This window comes from Ornithodoros turicata, chromosome 3 (assembly GCF_037126465.1).
Source record: "Ornithodoros turicata isolate Travis chromosome 3, ASM3712646v1, whole genome shotgun sequence".
NCBI lineage: Eukaryota > Metazoa > Arthropoda > Arachnida > Ixodida > Argasidae > Ornithodoros > Ornithodoros turicata.
The window spans coordinates 44629952-44653149 of NC_088203.1; the positions used below are offsets into that span (position 1 = coordinate 44629952).

General features: G+C 45.5%; 1 protein-coding gene across 1 annotated transcript in view; it reads left to right on the plus strand.

Moving 5' to 3' along the window:
- Positions 1 to 7140: 7140 nt before the first annotated feature.
- Positions 7141 to 23198, plus strand: part of LOC135386976 (uncharacterized) — a 63047-nt gene continuing 46989 nt past the window's right edge. Inside the window, exons 1-2 of the mRNA XM_064616434.1 lie at positions 7141 to 7262; positions 18203 to 18308. Coding sequence (XP_064472504.1) covers positions 7169 to 7262; positions 18203 to 18308 — 200 coding nt within the window. The 5' untranslated portion in view covers positions 7141 to 7168. The remainder of the gene's footprint in view (positions 7263 to 18202; positions 18309 to 23198) is intronic.

Below are 23198 nucleotides of genomic sequence, written 5' to 3' on the forward strand. Positions count from 1 at the left end.
GCGTTGGTATCCGGTAAAGCGGCCGTTTGATAGCGTTTGTTGAGACTACGAGGGTCCATGCAGATTCTTAGAGTGCCGTCTGGCTTAGTAATGATGACAATAGGACTGCACCAGTCTGTTGGTTCAGTCACTTTAGCAATGACCTTTTGATCCAACATTCGTTGTAGTTCACGTTTGAACTGGTCCTCCAAACGGGTAGTTTCATTTTAAATCGAACAACGTGTGAAAGTCGTATTTTTTAATTCACCCAGAAAAAAATATGTGTTAGAGGGCAGCTCAAACGACGCAAATCGCGCCACGTGCGACGCTCGTGCGTGTAGTAGTTTCCGCGTAGGACAGGGGGAAAGTCTGACGCTGCTTGAGCACGCTTTCTTCTGGACCGACTTTGACGGGATCTAGCACCGCTAATTTTATGTCCAGGAACTGGAGGTTTTTTGTGATTATAGGCTGTACCATAGACACTGTCGACAGCCACCCACATAACTCTGAGAGCCACAGATTTTCTGTTACGAAATGCCAAACTTGGCGTAAACGTTCAAAAAGGCCAGAATTTGCTTCATGACGGAACCCCTGAGAACATCGAGCTTAGTGCCATTCGATAGGACATTGAAAGAGCTTTCGTGCTGTATAGAGCTCATTTTTCTCAGCCCAGTGGTTTCTGTGTTATTAGCTTGAAAATCACACATGGTAGGCGGAAATTGCCAATGTTGCATCTCAATTTTCTCAAAAATGCCATCTTCGATTTCCTTGATTATTTTTGAAAAGCTGGCGTTATGTCTCTGGCAAGTGAGACAATTTTTATTTTTGCCTGAGAGACGCGCAGCGATTTTTTTTGTCAGGCAAGGTGCACGAGACTGCGGCATTGCGCGCCCCACACACGAGCACGCGACCTTCAACCTCTTCTTTGTTACAGGTGTCACGCTGACGGAGGAATCAATGACCACACTGCGTGAGCTTGTTGTAGTGTCCCCGGAGCATCACTTTACGTTGACCCAATGGTCTCCCAGTTCCGTCAGGCTCATTCAAACCGTGGGAGAGTACATGAGTTGCCTGTGCGCCCTTGACGAGAAGCCCCAGTTCGACGAACATACCATACCGTCAAAGCAGTGAGAAGAAACGAAGCGCTTCCTAGAGATCTTTATCCACTGGTAACATCTTAGCTTTTGTTTCAGGTTGCCGCCAGTCCCCCACGAAGCGTGAAAATCACATCCTTTTCATTGGCAAAAGAACGAAAAACGGACGTTTCGAAAAACGTAAAATGTGCCCATTGCGAGACCCCTGCAGGTGGTGGCTGCCACCATTGGATTAGCATCATCCGATAGCTTTAGACATGTCCTTTATGCGCACATATGCGCACGTGCGTATACGCACACGTCGTGCGTGCGACTCCCATGAAAGTGCTTAATAGCAAGTTCAAGTCACCCACGAAAGTGCCCTGCGTCTCCAAAGGAAAAAGTAAACATACGTACCGTAAGTGCAAAATAAGTACATAATGCAACATCTGGGCATTAAACTACAAAGCAAAGACTGTGAAGCAAAACGCGCTCGTAAACTTACGAAGAGCGCCTTTGTGTGGAAAAATCCCTCCACGGAAAAGTAGCTTTACGTCTCAACCAAAAAGAGAAAAGGTACTTTACCAGCTGCGCAAAGTACCGGCATAATTCTGCCCCTGCGGAATAAATCGTGAAAAATATTCCGACTTTTTAGAAATAATTAAGATCGAACATGCAAAATTTTCGCGTACCACTCGTGGTTTTGCGATACTAGGCGGACGAATGCGCTTGAACCCAGTCACTTTATACCATGTGAAAGGTCATGTCTAAAGCTATCGGATGATGCTAATCCAATGGTGGCATCCATCACCTGAAGGGGTCTCGCAATGGGCACATTTTACGTTTTTCGAAACTTTCGGTTTTCGTTCTTTTATCAATGAAAAGGATGTGCCTTTCACACTGCGCGAGGGACTGGCGGCAACCTGAAACAAAAGCTACGATGATACCAGTGGATAAAGATCTTTACGAAGCGCTTCGTTTCTTCTCACTGCTTTGTCGGTATGTTCGTCGAGCTGGGGCTTCTCGTCAAGGGCTCTCAGGCAACTCATGTACTCTCCCACGGTCTGAATGAGCCTGACGGAACTGGGAGACCATTGGGTAAACGTAAAGTGATGCTCCGGGGACACTACAACAAGCTCACGCAGTGTGGTCATTGATTCCTCCGTCAGCGGGACAGCTGTAGCAAAGAAGAGGTTGAAGGTCGCGTGCTCGTGGGTGGGGAGCGCAAGGCCGCAGCCTCATGCACCCTGCCTGACGAAAAAAAAAATCGCTGCGCGTCTCTCAAGCAAAAATGAAATATTGTCTCACTTGGCGTCTAAAGTAGAGACATGACGCCACCTTTTGAAAAATAATCAAGGAAATCGAAGATGGCAGTCTTGAGAAAACTGAGATGCAACATTGGCAATTTTCGCCTACCCTGTGTGATTCTCAAGCTAATAACACAGAGACAACTGGGCTGAGAAGAATGAATTCTATACATCATGAAAGCTCTTTCAATGTCCTATCGAATGGCACTAAGTTTGATGTTCTCGGACGTTCCGTCATGAAGAAAATTGGTAACAAACTTTGGCCTTTTTGAACGTTTACGTCAAGTTTGGCATTTTTTAACAGAAAAGCTGTGGCTCTGAGAGTTCTGTGGGTGGCTGTCGACAGTGTCTATGGTGCAGCCTATAATCACAAAAAACCTCCAGTTCCTAGACATAAAGTGAGCAATGCTAGATCCTGTCAAAGTCTGTTCAGAAGAAAGCGCGCCCAAGCAGCCTCAGGCTTTCCCACTGTCCTACGCCGAAACTAATCCACGCACGAGCGTCGCACGTGGCGCGATTTGCGTCGTTTGAGCTGTCCTCTAACATATATTTTTTCTGGGCGAATTAAAAAATACGATTTTCACACATTGTTCGATTCAAAATGAAACTACCCCAGTGCAATTGGTATCTTCCGAGCAGGTGAAATTGAAGGATCAGCATTCTCGTGCAACATGATGTGGTGCTTCCCCGGGAGACGTCCAGTTCCTTCGAACACATCAGAGTAACTGTTCAGTACTTCGTAGGGGTCTTGCTGAGTTGTTGCAGACACGCGAGGTCTATTCAGGGAGCGTAGTCTTTGGATTAGTCCAAACCTTTTGCATGCTTCTAACTCCAAGATAGGGCTAGCACACAGCTCTACTACAACAAACGTCACCTCATGCGTGTCATTTCTGGTAGTGCACTTCACAGTTACCTCCCCTACAATGGGGAGTCTCTCACCAGAGTAGGTGACCACGTTCGCAGAAGATGGTCTAAGAGAGTATTTTTGCAGGTGGCACAGCTCTTTCTTAGGTAGAACGTTCACCTGTGAGCCAGAGTCCAACTTAAACAGTATGTTATGTCCTTGCACATTAATCGCTCCGTCCAGCTGTCTTCACAAATGCTGTTCACAGTGAGTACGTCGAGTGACACAATGACTCTTGAGGTGGTCAAACAGTCTTCACAGTCCTGAAGATCCAGCTGCTGAACTTGCTGTGGAGGTTGGGAGCTGCGAGTGAGCCGTCTTGTGGGATGCTGTCTACAGACGTTAGCAAAATGATTCCAAATTCCGCATCTTGGACACTGCTTTCCAAACGCCGGGCAGCTTCTGGGGGCATGATGCTGACCACATCTAGTACATGGTCGCCTGTTCTCAAATTCAGACTGTTGAGCGAAGCCTGGGTTCCGAGGCGTAACGGGACGCTGTATAACTTCCACCGACTGTGACTCACGACTCGCGTCGAGCGCGTGATGCTTGGAGAGCTCCGCCGGCATACACTGCTGAATGACGGTGTGTAGGTTCATGGCTGGGTCTCGAAGTAGTCTTTCACGAAGAGCATCGTCGCTAATGCCGAGGATAACACGATCTTTGACATTTCGTTGGTAGGCGTCTCCGAAGTTGCAAGCGTCCGCGTGGAGCTTAACACTAACCAAAAACTGGTTAAATGTTTCTGCAGGTGATTGACGTAAATTGTGGAACACAAACGGGGCGTGTGTTACATTTTCCAACTTCTTAAAGTGCCCGTTGAAGGTGCTCAAAACCTGGTCTAGCGTCCTGCTCTGACCATCCTTTAGAGGAGGGAACTTCAACGTTTGATAGAGTTGGGTGACCTCTTTTCCACCCACATGAAGAAAGAACTCAATACGAGTTTTGTCTGACTCTACGTCGTATTTGCAGGCCTTTTCGTAGATTTCGTATCTGTGCCTCCAGTCGGGCCATGCTTGACAAGGTGTTGACGTCGCTTCATATGGTGGAATTTGCTGGAGAAATCAAGCCATTTGGAATTATCAGGAATGGGCGCAGGTGCTTGGATGTTCTGCCATGTTATAACTCTGAAGGCACGGATGCAAGAAGATTGAAGAATACATTTATTCCCTGATCATGGTGCGTAACACCAGAGAGCGACCGGCTCTCGCCAACATACTTTTACAAGTGACTGAGTGGAAGAAGAAAGGATTCGCTCCCGTATGGGGGCTGTACCCAAGACAAGACAAAAGTAGAGGGCCCCACTGTACAACTCTACAACATAGTGTGCCTCCCCTTGTCTAAATTTCGTTACTAAAAGTAAGCTGCTTCAACTGATTCCAGCATGTTACAATCGATACAAGGAGTTGTCTTTGGTGACCACATCTACGTCACTCTTTATAATGTGTAATAGAAATAATGTTTATATGACTGCACACGATGATGTAGCACATTTCACCCTAAGTACCCATTTGTTGCGCGAAAACGATTGTTACGAATTTTACCTTCCCGAGAAGGTGCGCGAAAATGGATTGGGCCAATCACATTATTGAGATTGATACACGTGGATCACTGGCGCCAGTTGCTGCGAAAATACTGGAGGAATGAACTAGGCCGTCTTGAGATGACGTGCACTCTGTCCACTTCCAGTAGATTACTGCACGCTGCGGCATCTGTGGCAGTGAAGAGGCTCACGGGCCTGCAGCAGCTGTGTACACGGGGGTGGCATCCAATGTATTGCCCCGTAGACGAAAGCGTGCTGGGCGAACGGAATGCATCCTGGACAGGTCCTGGCCGCGCGTCACAGCAAACGTCAAGGCACACGTGACCTTAAAGACGGCTGCGCCCGTGAACGGCGGCCCAATAGTTCATAAACAATGCGGTTGTTGCTTCTGCGTGACGTTTTGGATGTCTTTCGATCACGGCAATTATTTATATGCTATAATATCGCAGTAAAACGCGCAGTCTTACACATAAGGTCTCGTACTGTTGACGACTTCCAAAGTTGTGATGACGACCCACTGAGCCGATGCCATGTACAGCTTGGGACAAAAGTTTACGGAGCACGGCACTGGCGTATTTCTTCATTGGAGCGGCCACCTGCTGGCTACCAGGAAGACGTCGAACAAGAAACAGGTGACCGGCAATCCTATTCACCTTTCAGCATGCGTGTCTGCTCCTCTTTGCTAGCGGTGTTGCCCCAATGGAGAAATGCGACACCCCGGTGTTCCGTGTCCCAAGCTGTACTTAAAGTAAGGAGAAATGGGCTACCATGTTGCGGAAGAAGCGCCGCATTGTTTACGCCGTAAAAATATGTTCATGTCTAAGCGTTATGACGACGAAAATATCGATGAAAGATTTGGCAATTTGAGGCTTTGTATGTGTTTGTCCTTTCTATGATGTTCCAGCCTCAGAACATCAGTTCTCTCATGACGAAAATATATCGGTAAGCAGCAAAACGACATGTAAAGAAAGTCACATGACCTCAAAATGACGTTTTCTATGACGTGCGACCTGGACGAGATTGCAGGTTCGCCAAAAGCACCCGCTTGAGGGTAGCTACAACAATGGCAGGTTTTTTTCACACGTGTAACTGTGTACCATTCCTGATCAAGCGTACGAATTACCGTTCCCAAAGGTGACAGGTGAACCTTCATCAATGATGCGGTGAGACCACTGACACATGCGAAATGATCCTGTGACATTCCATAAAGTGTCCTGACGCGTGAAGTGGACCTTGATATTTCCTTCACCATGCCCTCTCGTGTGCTTCACCATTTTGCGTCGCTGACGCATAGGCTTCGCTTCGAGGTTACGTTCACCACACATTTCAAGCATCTGATTAGCCGCTCCGACTCAATGCTCTGCCCTCGTTGTGCTGTGAAGCGAATACCAAGCCTATGCTTCCATGTATATGCTATCTTTGCAACTTCCAATGAGCAGCTCTGCAGTGTCGCCTGCAATCGGCCGCGGCCGCACCATTCACACTCCACCACTTCCAGATTTTCCTCCGGGAGTCCGGCCTCGTTTCTACCCTATGATATGCCTGGGTACCTGTGCGCTGCGTGTGTGCTTTTGTATGTTGTATTTTTTGGCTAGCTTTCTGTTGATGTTGTCTCAGTGACTCCACTCACTATGGACCTCGATCTAGCGTAGTTCAGCGCCCCATCACCAGGACATTTCTCATTCCTTTCATTGTGCCGTGGGGTAGGGGACTGCACATCATGTGCCGAATTTCCCAATTCATCGTCATTAATTCATCTGTTGCTTTTGTTGATGTGACGAGCCGTGGCGGGTCGTCTATTTAGACGCATCCCAAACAATGGCGCACGCGCCTTAATTAGCAGGGAGACTACGTACAAAAATTATACGTACTTCCCAGAATATTGATTTTCATTCTTCGTCGATCAATTATTCGAGTTGAATTCGTGTTAATTATTCGAGCATCCTCATCATTCCGAAGCCGTTCGGTCACGACAGCAATATGTATATATTATAGATCTTGATGTGAATAAACTGGAATCCGGACAGAGTACATAGTCCCTCAGATATTGAGCTTTTATGGCATTTTCGTTACCAGCGACAGCGAGCGTTCAGAAGGAATAAGTACCTAAAGGAAACTAGGCCTGGGAGTGTAATTACAGACGCGCTAAAAATACGCTCGTTGCACGAATTTTATGGAGATATTAGATCACGAAACTATTTACCCACTGAACGGACGACGCAGCGATTCAAGAACAGCCGTGAGGTGTGATTGTATGATATTGATTGCCTAAGATCGAGATACAGCGTATCAATGTGACATAGCAGCTGTGGTCGCAAAGGAAGACGTGCGATAACCATCAAGAGCTGAAGATGCGTCACCGATGGTAATTAACGTGTTATGGCACGGTACATTTAAGGTCCCCCGAGTGATTTCCCGTTTTCACAGTCAGCGGCACAACCGGCTCGAAGTCATTGGTGAGTTGGCTCTCTCTCTCTCTCACTTGAAAGTATTTTTTTCGTCTGCAGTTTTCCACAGTATTCCCGCAGGACCTTCGATAATAGTAACGAAGTTGTCGTGAACAATTGAGGGTTTATACCCCTGACACATGGGTAGACGTCGGCAAAAAAAGTCATGAGCGCGATAATCCCGATACGCACAATCACGATCGCATCTTATCGATCGTATCGATTGTGTGAGTCCCACTCGTTTCACTCAGCATGGCAACACCTATGCAATAATCTGCTATCACGTCGACATGGCAAGGCGATTATGGTGATCGCGCTCACGCTGCAGCGACGTATCGTGTCCTTGCTTAGTGCACTCATGCTGGGACGTCACACAGCGGTACTAACGGGAACCACTGTATTGCTCCGAATGAAATGAGTTCCCTTTACAACCGTTATCTAGTGACTCCGCACTCATCTTGTCGCGAGGTCGCAGTTTTTTTGTGCATCGGTCTGACGTTGATGGTCAGAGTGCTGCTACACCTTCGCACTTGCTCTCGGGGCGTTTTGCGTAAGGACATTTTCATTTCTATTTTTGCCGTTAAGCCTAAACGCTGTAAATGTCTGGTACATAAATGGGTACATGTGCGTCTATGTTGCAACCGCGCCTGCCACATACTCACTGCTATGCAAAATAAGTTTTTGGGCAGGTGATTTTGGGCTGCACTGGTGCGTATGTGCGTTGATTTGGCCAAATCGCTCATGTCACCCGTACATTGTTTTATTGATTAGTTGCTGCGTGAGTACCACCAATCAGTGTATATATTTTAAATGGAAAGACAGTAGGCGTGGCGTGAGCAGGAACGTCCAATGTACACTTCGAACGCTCTGATTCATCCCCCAGTCTTCAACTTTCACGTTTGGTTCTTTGTTTTGCTACAAGCGTAGCTAGGAACCTATATAGGCTCAATGCGGCACAGCTACCTGACACGGTCTGATCACCGTGGGCTCAATCTTGACCTACACATAGCGATCGTTATAGCTATTTTGCAAAATTTGCGCGCTCATTCCGTCACGCGCATTGGCCGTCGACCGGGGAGCACGAGCGTTTAGCAAGCGTTACGGGTTCAAACTTACGTTACTAAGTTCAAAATCTAGCCCCTGTTTAGCGCCAGAATAGCGCGAAAGATCTTCAACTTGTCGTTACCCCACAACCCGCTGCGTCACTACGAACAGAGATTCGCCACGAGCCCTTGCCAGAGCCTACACACCCGGTTTGGAGCGCGCGAACCTTAAATATAACGACAACGACCCCTATATTGTCGTGCTACTTTTAAGAATTTTAACTTGTGGGCTGTGACACGGAAGATACAATGCTTGGTTACTTATTTTATTCGGGATGATTTCATTTGTTGTGTTCATTGTAGTTCAACATGAAGCCAATGGAAATAAACTTGATTGATTTGATGCGCTCAGTCCGGTGATCAGCGGTGTATAAATCATTTCCATCGACTGCTGCCTACTTTTATTGGTGCTTTTCACTGATTACCTGATTAAGCTAGCTAGGTGGCAAAGACGTCTCGAATTCCTTATCGCTGCTTTTCTCCTTTCGAGTTCGGGCTAGGGAGCTTTGAATTATGCGGAAAATTTTAACTTGCTCGTCGCTCTCGCAGCTATAATTGGCGTCACGTATTAAAGGGACTCTGACCAGAAGTTCGACAAATCTTTTGTTTGCGTCTATTACGAAGGTATAATATGCCTCCAAGCCACACGCGAAATGTTTTGGCTGTGCGCGGCGGCAAAATTTGCCAAACGGGGAGCTGAAAACCGCCTTCGCTTTTCCTCCTCAACTTGCGCAATCGGCGCCGAAATCTAGCCTCCTTGTAGTGGACATCCTCCAATTTCCGTGTGCGTGAAGAAAGCACGAGGTCCACGTTTCATTGGGCGCCCGGACCGGAAGTTCTGTTGCTAGTGAGTTTGCGAGAGCGGGGGATCCAGGGGCGTCCGTCCGGAAAGCGATCTTCAATATGGACGTCAAAGCAAGAAATGCGGAGACTTCGATCCCGGAACTTTTTCCTTACCTTTCTGCGATCGAGAAGGAAATTCTGCGTGCTGAACAGCACGGTAGCCCTGCTTTCGAAACGTCACCGATGCCGCGAATGCGAGACGAAGGCTCTACGAACATGGGTTCCAGATGAAGCAAAGAGCATCAGTCGCCTGTCTTCCACAGACAGGTAAGCGGTGAGCTTTTTAACGCACACTGTGATCGACCATGTAAACGTTCTCTGAAATTTCGTGTCCCGATATTTAATGCGCACTTGCTGTTTATGGTGCCGGTGCGGCTGCTGTGTCAGAGCCAAAGGAGATCGAATGCTTGTGCTGCAAGGAGCTCGAAAAGACTGCCGAATGACTGCATTACAACCCACGAAGATTATCAACTTGTATTCTTCAATATGACTGTACCGAAGGTGGCATATTTTGAACTCCGTGGGCAGCGCCAACCTGTGAGCCACTATATTCACAAGAAAGTCACATGTGTCCTTGTCGAACGATGTTAAAATTTGGGCGCTCAAAACTCGTTTGGTCCTGCATTAAAGTCGCTAAAACCTCCAGTACAGGGCGCAGCACATAAAAAGACTATACAATACACAACTCTGAAAGCAATATAGACAATTTTGTAATTGTCAGTGTGCTGTGTCCTGAGTTACCTTTGTATGCATTGCTCTGTGCATAGGGTTTCAGCGCAGGTTTTTAGCGATATTGAGTGTTCTTGATTGTCGATTAGGTGAAAAGTAAAACAATGTTGGTTTCTAAAAGAAAACAGTATGTGTAGTAATACACGGGGTGTGGGCAGGTAAACCGCAGTTGCTCTCAGGTACATGTTGAAATGACACCGCACACACACTGTACTGTAACGGGTTACTTATTCGCCTAAACTATATTTTATGTATATCTGTGTAGACGATACAGATACACTACGTATCGCCAGTTTGCAAGGTGAGTATGGCACAAGCTTGGGAAAAACAAGAGCATGGTCATCCCAGCCGGTGCAGTGAAGAGGATCTGGCAGGCCTTCCCCACAGAAACTGCCACAGGCTTCAAGTACCCAAGATCCTAACTGGAGGTACCTCTTCGCACAGCTCGTCTATCGCATTTAAAATAATTCAGCATCTGTATTTAGGATGATGTATAGCTCTCAGGGTTATGCATGGTTCACGAGTTCAATATGTTGTGTTGAAACAAAACACTTAGTATTTTTAATGAGTCTTGCGGAACGATAGATGAGCACTCCTTTTGTGACACTGTGTACCGTTGCTACAGTGAACAATTTATTGGGCAAGACTGACGAACGAACGAAAAACAGAGTCTGTCTTCCAAATATGTATGTTCCTTGTGCTTTCCGTATTTGTTAAGTGACCCATGTTGATGTCCCCCCTCATGTAATGCCTGCAAGGGCCTTTGAGGTATATTCATAAATAAATAAATATCAAAACCGGAAAAAGATGTAACATCTATTGTAACACCTATCCTCTTTTTGTGTGTGAATGATACATAAACATTCTCAGATATGTAGTCACACTTTGCCTCATTGTGCCTAAACCCTAGTTCCACCTCCTACATCATCTCCACATCTTCAACCTCCAAAGCAGTACAAGGCTAAAGTAATCTGCCACTACATAAAAAAGGAGGGGGAGGAAAATAAAAGCTGGCACATCTAAAATTCGAAGGAACCCTGGTGCTTTCACGAGGCTACTCACGGCTCAGTCCTGGATCAGATCCCGATGGAAAACAGCTTTTCTGAGCCTCAGTGATTGATTCCCTTGATTGTCCTGGCTGTGAGGCACATCTCATTTGCTTGGCGCAAGTGGGCTTGCATCTCATAGTGCAGTTTGGAATAAAGGGGGCAAGGAACATCTCTCTGCGGTCTTCTTCAGATATTCAGATATTCTTGTTGATATTCTTCAGAAGAATATCAACATTACCTGTCAAGGCACAGCATTTCATATCACTTTCAGTAAGTACAACACTCCTCATAGCAGTTCCCATTCATGTTGGGAAAACATGCTGAAGTTAGCTCAGGCAGGGCATCCAGAACTGTGAGTCAGGTTCATAGAGAGCACCTGGTAAGAGGTACAGCAACAGTGTCCAGTGAAGACTCTCCAGGAATTTTACGCAGGTTTGGGGGTCACAGCTTTTAATAGTTTTGATGGAAAGCAGGGTGTGTGAAACACTGACCTCTTGTGGATGAATTCTTATTTATAACCAGGTACCCATGTTCTAACAATCTAGAAAATACTCTTCTCTCTCTTGCAGGAAATTGCTAATGAGTCCGAGTTTCTTTTGTGGAAACAAGTTGTAACTGCCTTTCTAACCACCCATCTTAGTTGCCCTAGTAAAAGCAAATATGTAATGCTGTACACCATATCTAATGCTAGCACACTAATTGCTTTGAGTGTTCTCAGGCTTCTGAAATGGAGCTACCTCGTGCATACGCTGTGCCATGTCGGCAAGAACACAGGTTGCCTTTATTTTTGAAATTGGCCCTTGAGTGCTTTATGTGACTGCAAAAATGGTATCCCCTAAACAATAGGCAACAAGAATGATTTCTGCAATGCATTGAGCTTTGTAAAACAATGACTTGATTTGAAAATATATTCCAAAAGCCTGGAGTCAACCTCATACTGTAACGTCCTTTACTGCAAACACCGCTCAACACAACGATTAAACACAGAACGTAAATGTTTTGCCGCCTATCCAGGTGGCATCATTAGTACAACAGAGGCCAAAGACGAGCACATCAGCCTATCTAAGAGGGCATCATACGTATCCGATAGGGGGCCACGGTTTGTATTACAGGCTGATGCATCACGCCTGATAAAACAGGACTCTAAGAACTTTCAGGGCCCCATCGCATGTCATGTGCAAAGCTTACTGCGCCATCAAAATTAAGTATATGTCCCTTAGACCAGCAATGGTAGACGCATTCGGTCCTGGTTAGTAAAGCTAAGCATTAGTAGCCTTGGAAACGCCCCTTGTGTGCCTTTTTAGTCTTGTCCCACGTTCTCTTGTCTATCTCGCCAATGTAGGTTGCGTCACATTCTATGCACTCAACTTAATATGCACAGTCAAAATGCCTGATGGGCACAGCGCCCGCTAAATGGCGTATGAAACACGTTGGGTGAAAGGAATGTGCACCACCGATTCGACTCCTTTGATGTTGTTATTGATTGTTCTCTGTTGTAGGGATGACTACAAAACAGAGGGGCATGTAATCATACAAGACCGATCACCAAGAGGTCTTGCTTTTGACTAGATTAAAATGTGAAGCGATTGTACCAGGACATAACATTGCTGCACGGTGGTGATATGATAGGTTCTCCTCACGAGCTGTTGCCACGGTTGCGGTTAGTTGAGAAACTGCATATCCAGTTAATGGTAGCAGGATCAAATTTTAATTAGGCTACTTTGACAAACACGCGAGCATAAAGCACAGCGTCAAAAGCCCTTACGAAATAACAAAATACTGCATCTACGTGAACCCAGAAATCAAGACAGTTTAAAATGCTGTGAACGAATACCACTGCGTTGGTTTTGCCTGAATACTCTTTTCAAAAACCATGCTGGAGTTTAAAAAAGAAATTGATAGACTCAACATGGTTGACAATGTGCTAGTATATGATGTGCTCCATTAGTTTACGGGGAACCCTAAAAAATGGAGCTGGCTAGTAGGTAGAAGGAGCATAGTTGTCACCTCTTCTGAAGACAGGAATTAGCTTGAGACCTATGTCCGCCACTCAGACACATACGAAGCACCTCTCACACGGTTTAACACATCTTCGGTCCTGCTCTTTCACATTAAAACGTTCATTGCTGTTGAGTGGAATGTCATTCTTGTAATGCAAATTGGAAATGCTTGATCAATGCACCTGAAATGCAGGTGCATAAGGGATGCTCTGAAAGAAAAGTGTTTGTTTTCAGTGTTTGGTTTTAGTCCTCTTAACGTTTCCGAAAACGAAAACAAACTTAAAAGTGACTATTCTTCTGAAATGAGCAATTCCAGAATGAAAGCCAAAAATATATCTCGCCAACTGAGACCTGGCACTTGAATTGAATAATGGCAGTTGAAGATGAAGATGATGATTCAATTTAATGGCGCGTAAGCAACTCAGTCTATAGAACGCTAAAACCATGGTAAAACTGACTAGCTAAAAATCAGACTACACTCTAAACCCAGTGACGGATAGGTGCCTTCTGATCAAATGGCACTTTTTTTTATATGCCACATGACTTGCGGTGGCTGCGAAAGCTGCAGGTGCTATGTGCCCCCTGAAGCCACTGGTACGACATCCCTGCTGAAGCCAGGAGCCACAGTGTACCGGACGTATCGAAGGGTTACTTACGGGTTAATACGCGAAACATATTGCGCCTTTCGAGTTCCCTAACAGAAAAATTACCTCCACGCTTCGCAAAAAAAGAAAAAGCAATGAAGAAATACAGCAAGCACACCGAACATGAAACACCAAATTTTATTGGCTTGCACCAGTGGCGTAGCCACGGGGGGGGGCTCGAGCCCCCCCCCCTACCTGCCACGGACCGACCCACACAAATCGTGCAAATCCGAGAACATAATATATGGGGGGGGGGGGGGGGGACCAGTGTGACGATCGCGAATGTTCTTGCAGTTCATGGCGTCTATCTAAGAAGCACTCTTGAATGATTTTCAAAGTATGAGCTTTTCAAAGTACGTCCAATCTCGTGACACCACCTCATTGGTCATGACAGCCTATACATGTAATCGTATTGTGAACGTCTAAATCAACTATTTTCGTTCCTTTTTTTAATCCTCAGTTTGCAGTGTGCACAAGTATATGTGTGTTTTCGACACAGGAGCAGCGAGGGGGGGGGGCTAGTTTTCGTATCGAGCCCCCCCCCCCCCTACCTTGGAGGTCTGGTTACGCCACTGGCTTGCACATACCTTTAAATTGCATCCAGAACATCATCGTTTGCCGAATGGAAAGCATACACGGTTCACTAATCCCAACGCACACATATGAAGCACACGTTGCACGGACACCCAACCCATTAGATGATCGATGCACCAGGCAGACCTCTAAACGCCGAACACACAATCCTCGAAACTTCGAACACGCTGGCACTGAACGCTCTGTGAAGATCCTTAGTGACGAACACGACTATTCCTCAAACGAAATGGCCGAGGAACAATTGTCCAACAAGTGGCAACAGACACCAATTCCATTTGAGAAGCAGTTGCAATCTCACACAAGTATGTGTGACCGTTGAGACAGGAAACAACATGTAAAGACAACCAAAGTTAATATCACGCTGGTATTGTTCCAACGTTAATGCTGGAATAGTACTTCATTTTGTAACTCACCTCCTCGCAATCGATACAGTCCCACGGTCACCTATAACTAAAGAATACAATTTACCTTGCTTGTAATGTACGTCGTCGCTTCACCGATGCAGCCGATCCTCTCCTGCCGCCATTTGCAATGCGTTCACCGTCTGCAACAGAATGTACTTCGATTGTTAAACACGAGTAAAACGCAGGCGTCGTACGATGCATCACAGCTGCGTTGGCTTACCTTAAGCAAACATGAGACCTGTACTTAAAAAGCAAGGTGTCATCCTTCTCAAAGGCGAGGTTGCAACGCAGACAGCGTCAAGAAAGCTAGAAGCGGGAAGGAACCTACTGCGGGAGAATACGTTGTGCCGTGTCACTCCTCACCGGCGGAGCGCGGAACAACGTAGTACGCTCCCACGAAGGCACGCATACGCATATTCAGCCGGCACAAGCATTCTCCAACAAGCACACGAGTACAAGGTTCAGGAGGCACACATATTATTCAGCGGGCACAAAGCCGTTTCATACCAACGTGACGGCTTTGTACCTGCTGAAATTTGGCGATGAGGATCGCTGTACTTGCTATTTGAACCGTTACCGCTGCTTCCAGACGGTTACGGCTGTGTACCGGCTGCACTTCCTGAGGGAACTTTTTTAACTGGCACATGTCCGTCACAGGATTTATAGTGTATTAAACTAATTATTATACTTGGTTGGTTAGCAAATTGAGATATACACAAAAACATGTTACGATAAAAATAAGGACTTGAAGAAAAGGCAGAAACAATTGTTGGCATTGTGTGACTGATGTAGAGTTTGCCACACCAGGTGTTGTATAATAACGTACGCTAATATGTTGTAGCATATAAAGTACAAAGATACACACACTCAATATGTGGTGAATATGTGAAACCAATATACACATACTTACATTTGAAACTTTCTTGAAAAAGGCAGTCCAAATATGTCGGATTTGTCAGACTCGACACAAAGCCAAGTAAGCACAGTGTGGAATCTTTCGAAAGCAGAGGTGCAGCCACCACGACGCTTCGTCATCTCAATGCTTCAGAGCGGCATAGTCTAGTAAAATCAGAAGGATCATACAAAGATAACTGGGTTGAAAAAGTGGAGGGTTCTGTTGGATGCGTAAGAAAGCATACGCGTTACACAACAGCTACGAGAATGATCGGCTTTGACTGCATGGTTTTCAGTGCGTACAGACTTGGAACTGAAAAATAAATGTGTTAACCTTGTTGAAACTACTTTTCCGTCAGGACTACACGAGAGCACCACACTTGGTTTCTTTAGATGAAGGTTTAGGTGACGGTATCATGACGTCCCGATGCTCCTTTGAGATGCAGCAGATAGAATTTCGCTGAGGCGAGTGACTGCCGTTGCGGTTCGTTGCTTCGCAGCAGGTCAAGAACGGTACACCGCAATGATAGGTGAAACGTTCAGAATATGGCTAACAACTCCAACACCACCCCAATGGCCCGAAAAAGCAGGATGAGCCTGGAGTCACAAAAGTTCGCAGTTCGCAAGCTCGTCGTCATACGGCATCCATTACAGCTGACCGGATACAGAAGCGTATGGAACGCCGTGCACAGATTGAAAAGAAAATCGTAGGACCTATTGCAGGAGATAAATGTAGGGTATATTTTTCTTTTTGAGGCTCTGTAACAAAAACATTAACATATAAATGCGATTTCATGAAGGAAATTGACAGGTATTGCGTGACCACGTGACGAATTTGAGCCAATTATGGGTCTTGGCAGTGGCCCTCGTGTTGACGTCATCTTGATGGTGGGCCGGTATGGATAAATAAACTTATGTTTTCTCGGTTTGATGCTAGGCGTGCTGCACTTGGATGAAGTTGAATGTTTAAAATTCGAGCTTAAAGGAACCGTGGGCTTTTAATGCATGCATTTTCGCACGGAGAGTCCTTGTTGGGTGCTTTATCGACTGCAAGTACGTAAGAGCACAGTTTCTGGTCAGAGTTCCTTTAAGACTTTTAAAAAATGAAAACAAAACAATGGGGAATATTTATTGTGTTCCCAATCCATTTATCAAAATTCAAAACCGTAACCGTGTATGATTCATCCTCCATCAAACATAGGCATTATGAAGAGACACACTGAGTCAAACAGCGCCCCTGCACACATTCCCAAGCAGCACAATGTACTGAAAGTCGAGTGCAATAGGGGTGGACGGTATGTGTGTTATCAATGCTCTTTAGCTTCATTAGTCTGTTCAAGGTCTTCCACCTACCCGTCCACCCCTATTGCACTCGACTTTCAGTACGTTGTGCTGCTTGGGTTCAGTCTCGATTAAGGTGTCCACAAACAAGTTTTGATATCATGTAACTCGGCTGTACATGTCTGTGTGTGATACTTCACATTATCTCGAGAGTGCACTAATATATGGCGTAATCAATATTGCGTGTGTTGTTGGTTCTTGATTTCGTGGCCGTGAAAGTGCGATCACTCATAGTAACTCCTGTGAGGCTCGCTTGGCAACGTTGTTGTCGATGATCTGGCAATATTAAGCTGCTCAAAATATTGTGATAGCTGATGCGAGATACAGGGCGCGATATCGACCTTTAACTGAGTTCAAAAGTGACTGTGAACTCGCTACGCCTTATCAGATTATTGTGATCGAGAGCGAAAATGCCAACCTCTGCACAAGGGCAAACTAAAGACCTTTCCAGAGCAGAGTACACTTCCGAACGGCGCTTGCTTTCCATCACAACCATAGCTCGGTATTTCGGGTCTCGAAACTCACGATCACAATCATAAATCATCTCATAATGCGTCAGTTTATGCCCGGCAACGAACTCGCATGAAGATGGACATGGCGTGCAGGTGAGCTAGATTGTGCCGCATATCAGTGCACTCACCAGATAACGTCACACTTGTGAACATAGACGTAATGTCATCTGTGAGGCGCATCAGTCACAGGTGAGGCGCTAATATGTGTCATGATCGAGCGCGCCGATACGCCTTGTCGACCTTCACGTGAGTTCGTATAGTCCCGGCTGAACTTACGCTTTATCAGATTATTGTGATGGTGAGTTTCGAGTGCCGAAATGCCGAGCTATGCATGACACACGATAAAGGAGACACTCCGTTTTGCAGTTGGGCCTTTGTGGAAGAGGAGATCGCTTATCTTCTTTACGTGCGAAAGGTGTGGCCTTGAACACGGAACTAGTCGACGATTAATGACCGTGGCAATTGATTATAACAATGCCACACTTGCATATTTTCATTATTTAGCTGATGAAGCCATTTTGCAGCTACTTTAATAACTGCAGTTCATAAACACCTTAAGAAGGCTCGTGAGCGCAGTACTCTCGAGCCTGATTTCAGAGCTATTGAACGAAAGGAAGATCAACGCTGTCGCCACAGGCGCGAACCTCTTTTGGCAGCGTGCCCCTCAAAGCAGTTCCCATAGCACAACGGTTTTAGTTAGCCCGCGTGTCAGGGTTATTACTCGAGCTTATATTCAGGGTAATCTTGGTAGCTGTACCCAGAATACTACCTTCCTTACTCGCTTTACTTAGCTTTTATTTTCACCACATGGGATTTTCTTTTTTCTCTCTCCGCAGCTGCCATGGCTTTACGACCTGTCATCCTTCTTCTGCTGACAGTAGGATCACAATATCAACAAAGTATTGTCTCTGCTGGCAGAAGGGCATCAAGACAGACAGTAAGGTAACTATTCTTTACAGTTGCTACATTGAACGGTACTCGGTAGGCAACCCACTTAAAGGATCAAGGACGTTTTCATTTAGCAATGCCGAAACCCCTGATTGGTTCATCAAGCAGTCCATCAAGAGTCTCCCTGCGCGACATTTTCATTGTGTGCTACTTTATCAGTGCGGAGGACAAAAAAATCCAGAAAAGGAAGCCATGAGAAGTATCCGGCCCGATCTAGTGGTGTAACGCAATCGGGTCCATGTGGCGAAGCATCATCGTCGCGAGCAGCCGCGTTGTCTAATTTTCCACTGAAAACTTGTCTACTTCGGTCAAGGTGCGGCGCTCATTGCGGCGGACTCTCTACGTCAAACCGTGAAGTCAGGACCGCCTACTGAATAACAGGCTGTTCGAAACTGGGGCTTCTAAGACACGTTACTAACTTGCTACAGGTCAGCTAAGGTCACTAAAGGTGCGTGGTTGCGGATGTGGTTACCTCAAGGTAACCGCATTTGCTACGCGCAATTTGAAGCATTTCTTGGCATGAATACTGGAATAGGTGTACCGCATCCGCGCACGGATGTTGAGTATATCGGCAAATTGGCGATCATTGCAATTGTTAAAAAGAATTGAGCGACGAAACTAGTATGTTACAAACGTTTTTACTTTTCAACATACAGACTGTCTCGGGAAAGTTGCTACAGTTGTCCGATTATATTATAAGTTTAAGGAACACCTATGCAAGGGATGGCAGCAGAGGCGTGGACATAAAAAAGAATTGGGAACTTTAAATTGGGAGGTGCATTCAGTGACTTTCATCTTTCATCATTGATTTCTTAGGCAATTTGAGGCTTTGTTTGTATCTGTCCCTTCTATATTGTTCCAGCCTCAGAACATCAGTTTATCTCTTGTTCAACAGGTGCCGCTTGCGTCGATTTCCGTCGTATGAATGTGTGTATGAGTGAGCAAAAATGTAAGAGTGAAAGGAGGGTGAGTGAGAGTGAGTGGCTGGTTTGTCGTCCCTTCAGATGACGCACCCCGAAAGTCGCTGGAGAGGCGTGTTAGCTTAGCTCAATTGGTAGAGCCCTGGACCGGCAATCCAGAAGATGTGGGTTCGATCCCTGCAGCTTGCTAACCTATTCAGTGACTTTCATCTTTCATCATTGATTTCCTAGGCAATTTGAGGCTTTGTTTGTATCTGTCCCTTCTATGTTGTTCCAGTCTCAGAACATCAGTTTATCTCCTTGCATTTATTTCATCCCTTTTCACTTTCCCGGACACACTACCAAAGGTGTGATTTCCTGGAGAGGGCCCCCCCAAACGAGGATACTCCGACTAACCTGCAGGATATTCCGGGCGGTTTGAAGAGCACGGAGAGACATCACGCACATCCTGCAGCTTAGTCACAAGATATTCCGTAGCAGACGGCAGGACCGATGGTGTTGTGTACTATGTGAGCCATATGCCTTTTCGTGCTCTTCTAACCGCCCGGAATATCCTGGAGTTCAGCAAGAAGATGTTCTGTAGCATACGATAGCAGACGACAGCACCAGTGGTGTCGTCTGCTATGTCAGTCATGCCTTTTCGTGCTCTTCTAACCAGGGTGTCGAACCGCAAAAAATACGGGTTCGGTTCGGGTTCGGGTTCGCGTTGCTTGGATTTCGTTCCGGTTCAGTTCCGGTTCGGCCACGCCAAAAATCGAACCGGTTCGCGAACCGGTTCAACGCTTCCATTTTATATCTCCCATAAAACTGCTTTTATCAGGTAATGCGTGGCTAATAGCTTACTGCTGTTGTCTGCATTGACGTTTTTAGTGGTCAGGTACTCCCTTTAGCGAGAGGAAGGAGAAATGTATGAACACTTGCACATAGCGTCCACGCTGATGAAGTGCTGTAGTCCTGCTACTTTCTGTTCCTAAACCTCACACGCACAGTGTCAGCAAGATACACTTAAATGAAGCCTAATAAGATGGACAGCATTCACGGATGGGCATAAATACATTTTTTTATTTAAATATAAATACAAAATACTTTGTTGAAAGGGGTATCTAAATACTCTTCATAAATAATTTTCAATGTGAGTGTTTAAATACAAAATATTAATACAGTATTTAAATACTGTAACTACTAGTACCATAAATGCTGTAAGATGGCGTCTGGATGGCATCTGGAATTACAGAAATAATGATGATTATAACAACAAATCAGCAAGTAACAATAACATTTATTTGTTAGATTATCATGTCCTCTGTTCGGCCGGACAATCAGATTCGCAAAGGAGAACAGCATCTCCACAGGTGCCGATGAACAAAGGCTTGTACTAAATTTGACGAGGATGCTTCGTACAACAAGGTAATTGGGTAGTCGCGACCGTTATCCGCAACAGCAGTGAAAAACTCGTCATCTAGAATGGTTGTCGCATGCGCATGCTGGCAAACACGGCATAACTGCGCCTGAAACTCGCCCGTCTTCCTGAAAGGTCAAATGCAGGGCAATTTTCGGATATGAGTCAGTACATTCTGTATATAGGAGTATTTATAAATTATTTACAAGAATAAGTACCCAAAAGTTGATATTTAAATATAATTATAAATACATTTTTCTAGTGTGTATTTAAATACAAAATATAAATACATGTATTTATATTTCAAATAGTATTTTAATTACAATGTATTTAAATACTGCCCATCCCTGACAGCATTTTACATAGACGACGGTACCTGCCGGCACACTGCATTCGAAGCGTGAATCGATCTGAAACCGTACTGAAGCATGTGGAAAATAAGTCTGCCAGCCTTGCTCTGTCCGAGCTCACAGCCGTGTACCAGTTAATCCACAACGCAAACGCAATGTGTCACGACACGACTGCACTACCAGTAAGGAGAACCACATTTACTGTTCAAACCACGACCAATCAAACAGGCACCGTTCTGCGTACGCTCCTTCTCCACTTCTCATGTTTCTGACTTGTTTAATTTTTGGTGCTCACGTGTAAAGGGAAATGTTGGGCGCTTGCTTAATCACATATTCGTCCTATAGAGCTACACAACTGGCCTACTCCATTCATGCTTCATTCGTCCGCGTGGCGCCTCCTCTGTGAAGAGCAGACGCCACAGCGCGTGCGTGGGGCGCTAGCCGCGGCGCTCACAAGGACAACTGCGTTTCAACGTGTTAAAAACGACTCTGAAAGCATACTTACTATACGTCCTCGTTTGACCGCTAGCTGAAAATTTGCGAAATCCATGATTCGTCCCAATGTCCAAAGAGGACACCAATGTGTCCTCGTTCAGGGATTGAGAGGCACTTGAACTCTTATGCTGATTTCTTTTATGTCCGAACCGTTTTGTTGCGAACCGGTTACCTCTATTATTTTTTCCGGTTCTGCTCCGGTTCGGGTTCAACAGTGTCACGAAAATTGCGGTTCGGGTTCGGGTTCGGTTCCGGCAAAAATAACGGTTCGGGTACGGTTTTCGGTTCGGGTTCGGGTTCGGTTCGACACCCTGCTTCTAACCATGCGGAATATCCTGTAGCTCAGTCAGAAGACATTCTGTAGCCGCTGACAGCACCAGTGGCGTCGTTTGCTATACTCCCCCTCCAACTCGCAATGTCTCGACGTCGTGCGAATCTTCAACAAAATAATGAAGAAGAAAGGAATTCACTGAAAATGTTAGCCAACTCTAGGATGTGGGTTCATATCCTGCAGCTGGCTAACCTTTTCAGTGACTTCCTTCCTTCTTCATTCATTGTTCTTTGGTACTTCAGGCTTTGTGTGTTTATCCTTCATCTGTGTTCCGCCCCTCATAATATCAATTTCAACGTAAGACACGGCAGAACTTCAGTCCGATCATCAATTCTTTGTTGTTGTTGTTTTTTTTACTTTTCCTTCCACTAGAATACTCTACGGGGATGTCCCTGGTGTGAATGCGCGATTATACTGCTTAAAAATACCATGGATGGCACTCGGATTAAATTGAATATCACATGGATTATTTCAGATGGTACCCGGATTAAACAGAATGTCGCCTGGATTATTTAAGATGGCAGCTGGATCAAATCAGATGGCACTTGGACTAAAATGGGCGGGAAAACCTGTAGTATAGAAACAAATCCCGTTGACAGCATGACTCTAGGTGGAGTAGTTTTTAATTATAATTCAAGTACAAGTTTCCTGGGGCACCCTGTATACACGCTACGGCGGTATCTATTGTGTAAAAACATAATACAATGGCGACACATTTCAACGACAAAGCGATAACTTTCGAAGAAATAACTTTCCCCCACATCGACTGCTCTTTTAAAACCTCCAAAAACATTTCCCCTGCCTACGCCACTGGATTGCACACTTGGGCAGTCGTTTGGATTCATTACTTGTTGTTATTTATGTCTCATCCTAGGGAGTCCCCAAAGACACTAATGCTTGTTTGCGAATAAAATGCAGCACCGCTCGTACAGCTCCTCGCAACCTTAAAGGTACTGTAAAGCAGTCGATAAGCAAAATATACTGGCGACATGACCTGAGACTTTGTTGCTTGTAAATGCCATATGTGGAACCATACGACCAACAACGCGCTCTAAATATCTCTAATTTGTTATGAAAAAATCGGAGTATATAGTACAGCAACGCGACGCCTGGTGTCATACAACCCCCTTTGCAGCAGGCAAAAAGTGTCCAATATGTATCTGTCACGATTTGGTTCTTTTGGTACTTATATTACTTCTTATCGTGTTTTCCCAAGACAGCAGAAATCAGTGTTTAGTGAATTCTTTGAGAAATAAAATGGAAAAGATAATGTAGCGCTGTTCGACGGGAGCGCCACCTGAAACAACCTGTTCGCGGGAGCGTCTTTCGTGTTGCGTCTTGTGATCGCGTTGCGTAGTGCGTAGCTTACGCGAAATACTCATTTTAAAT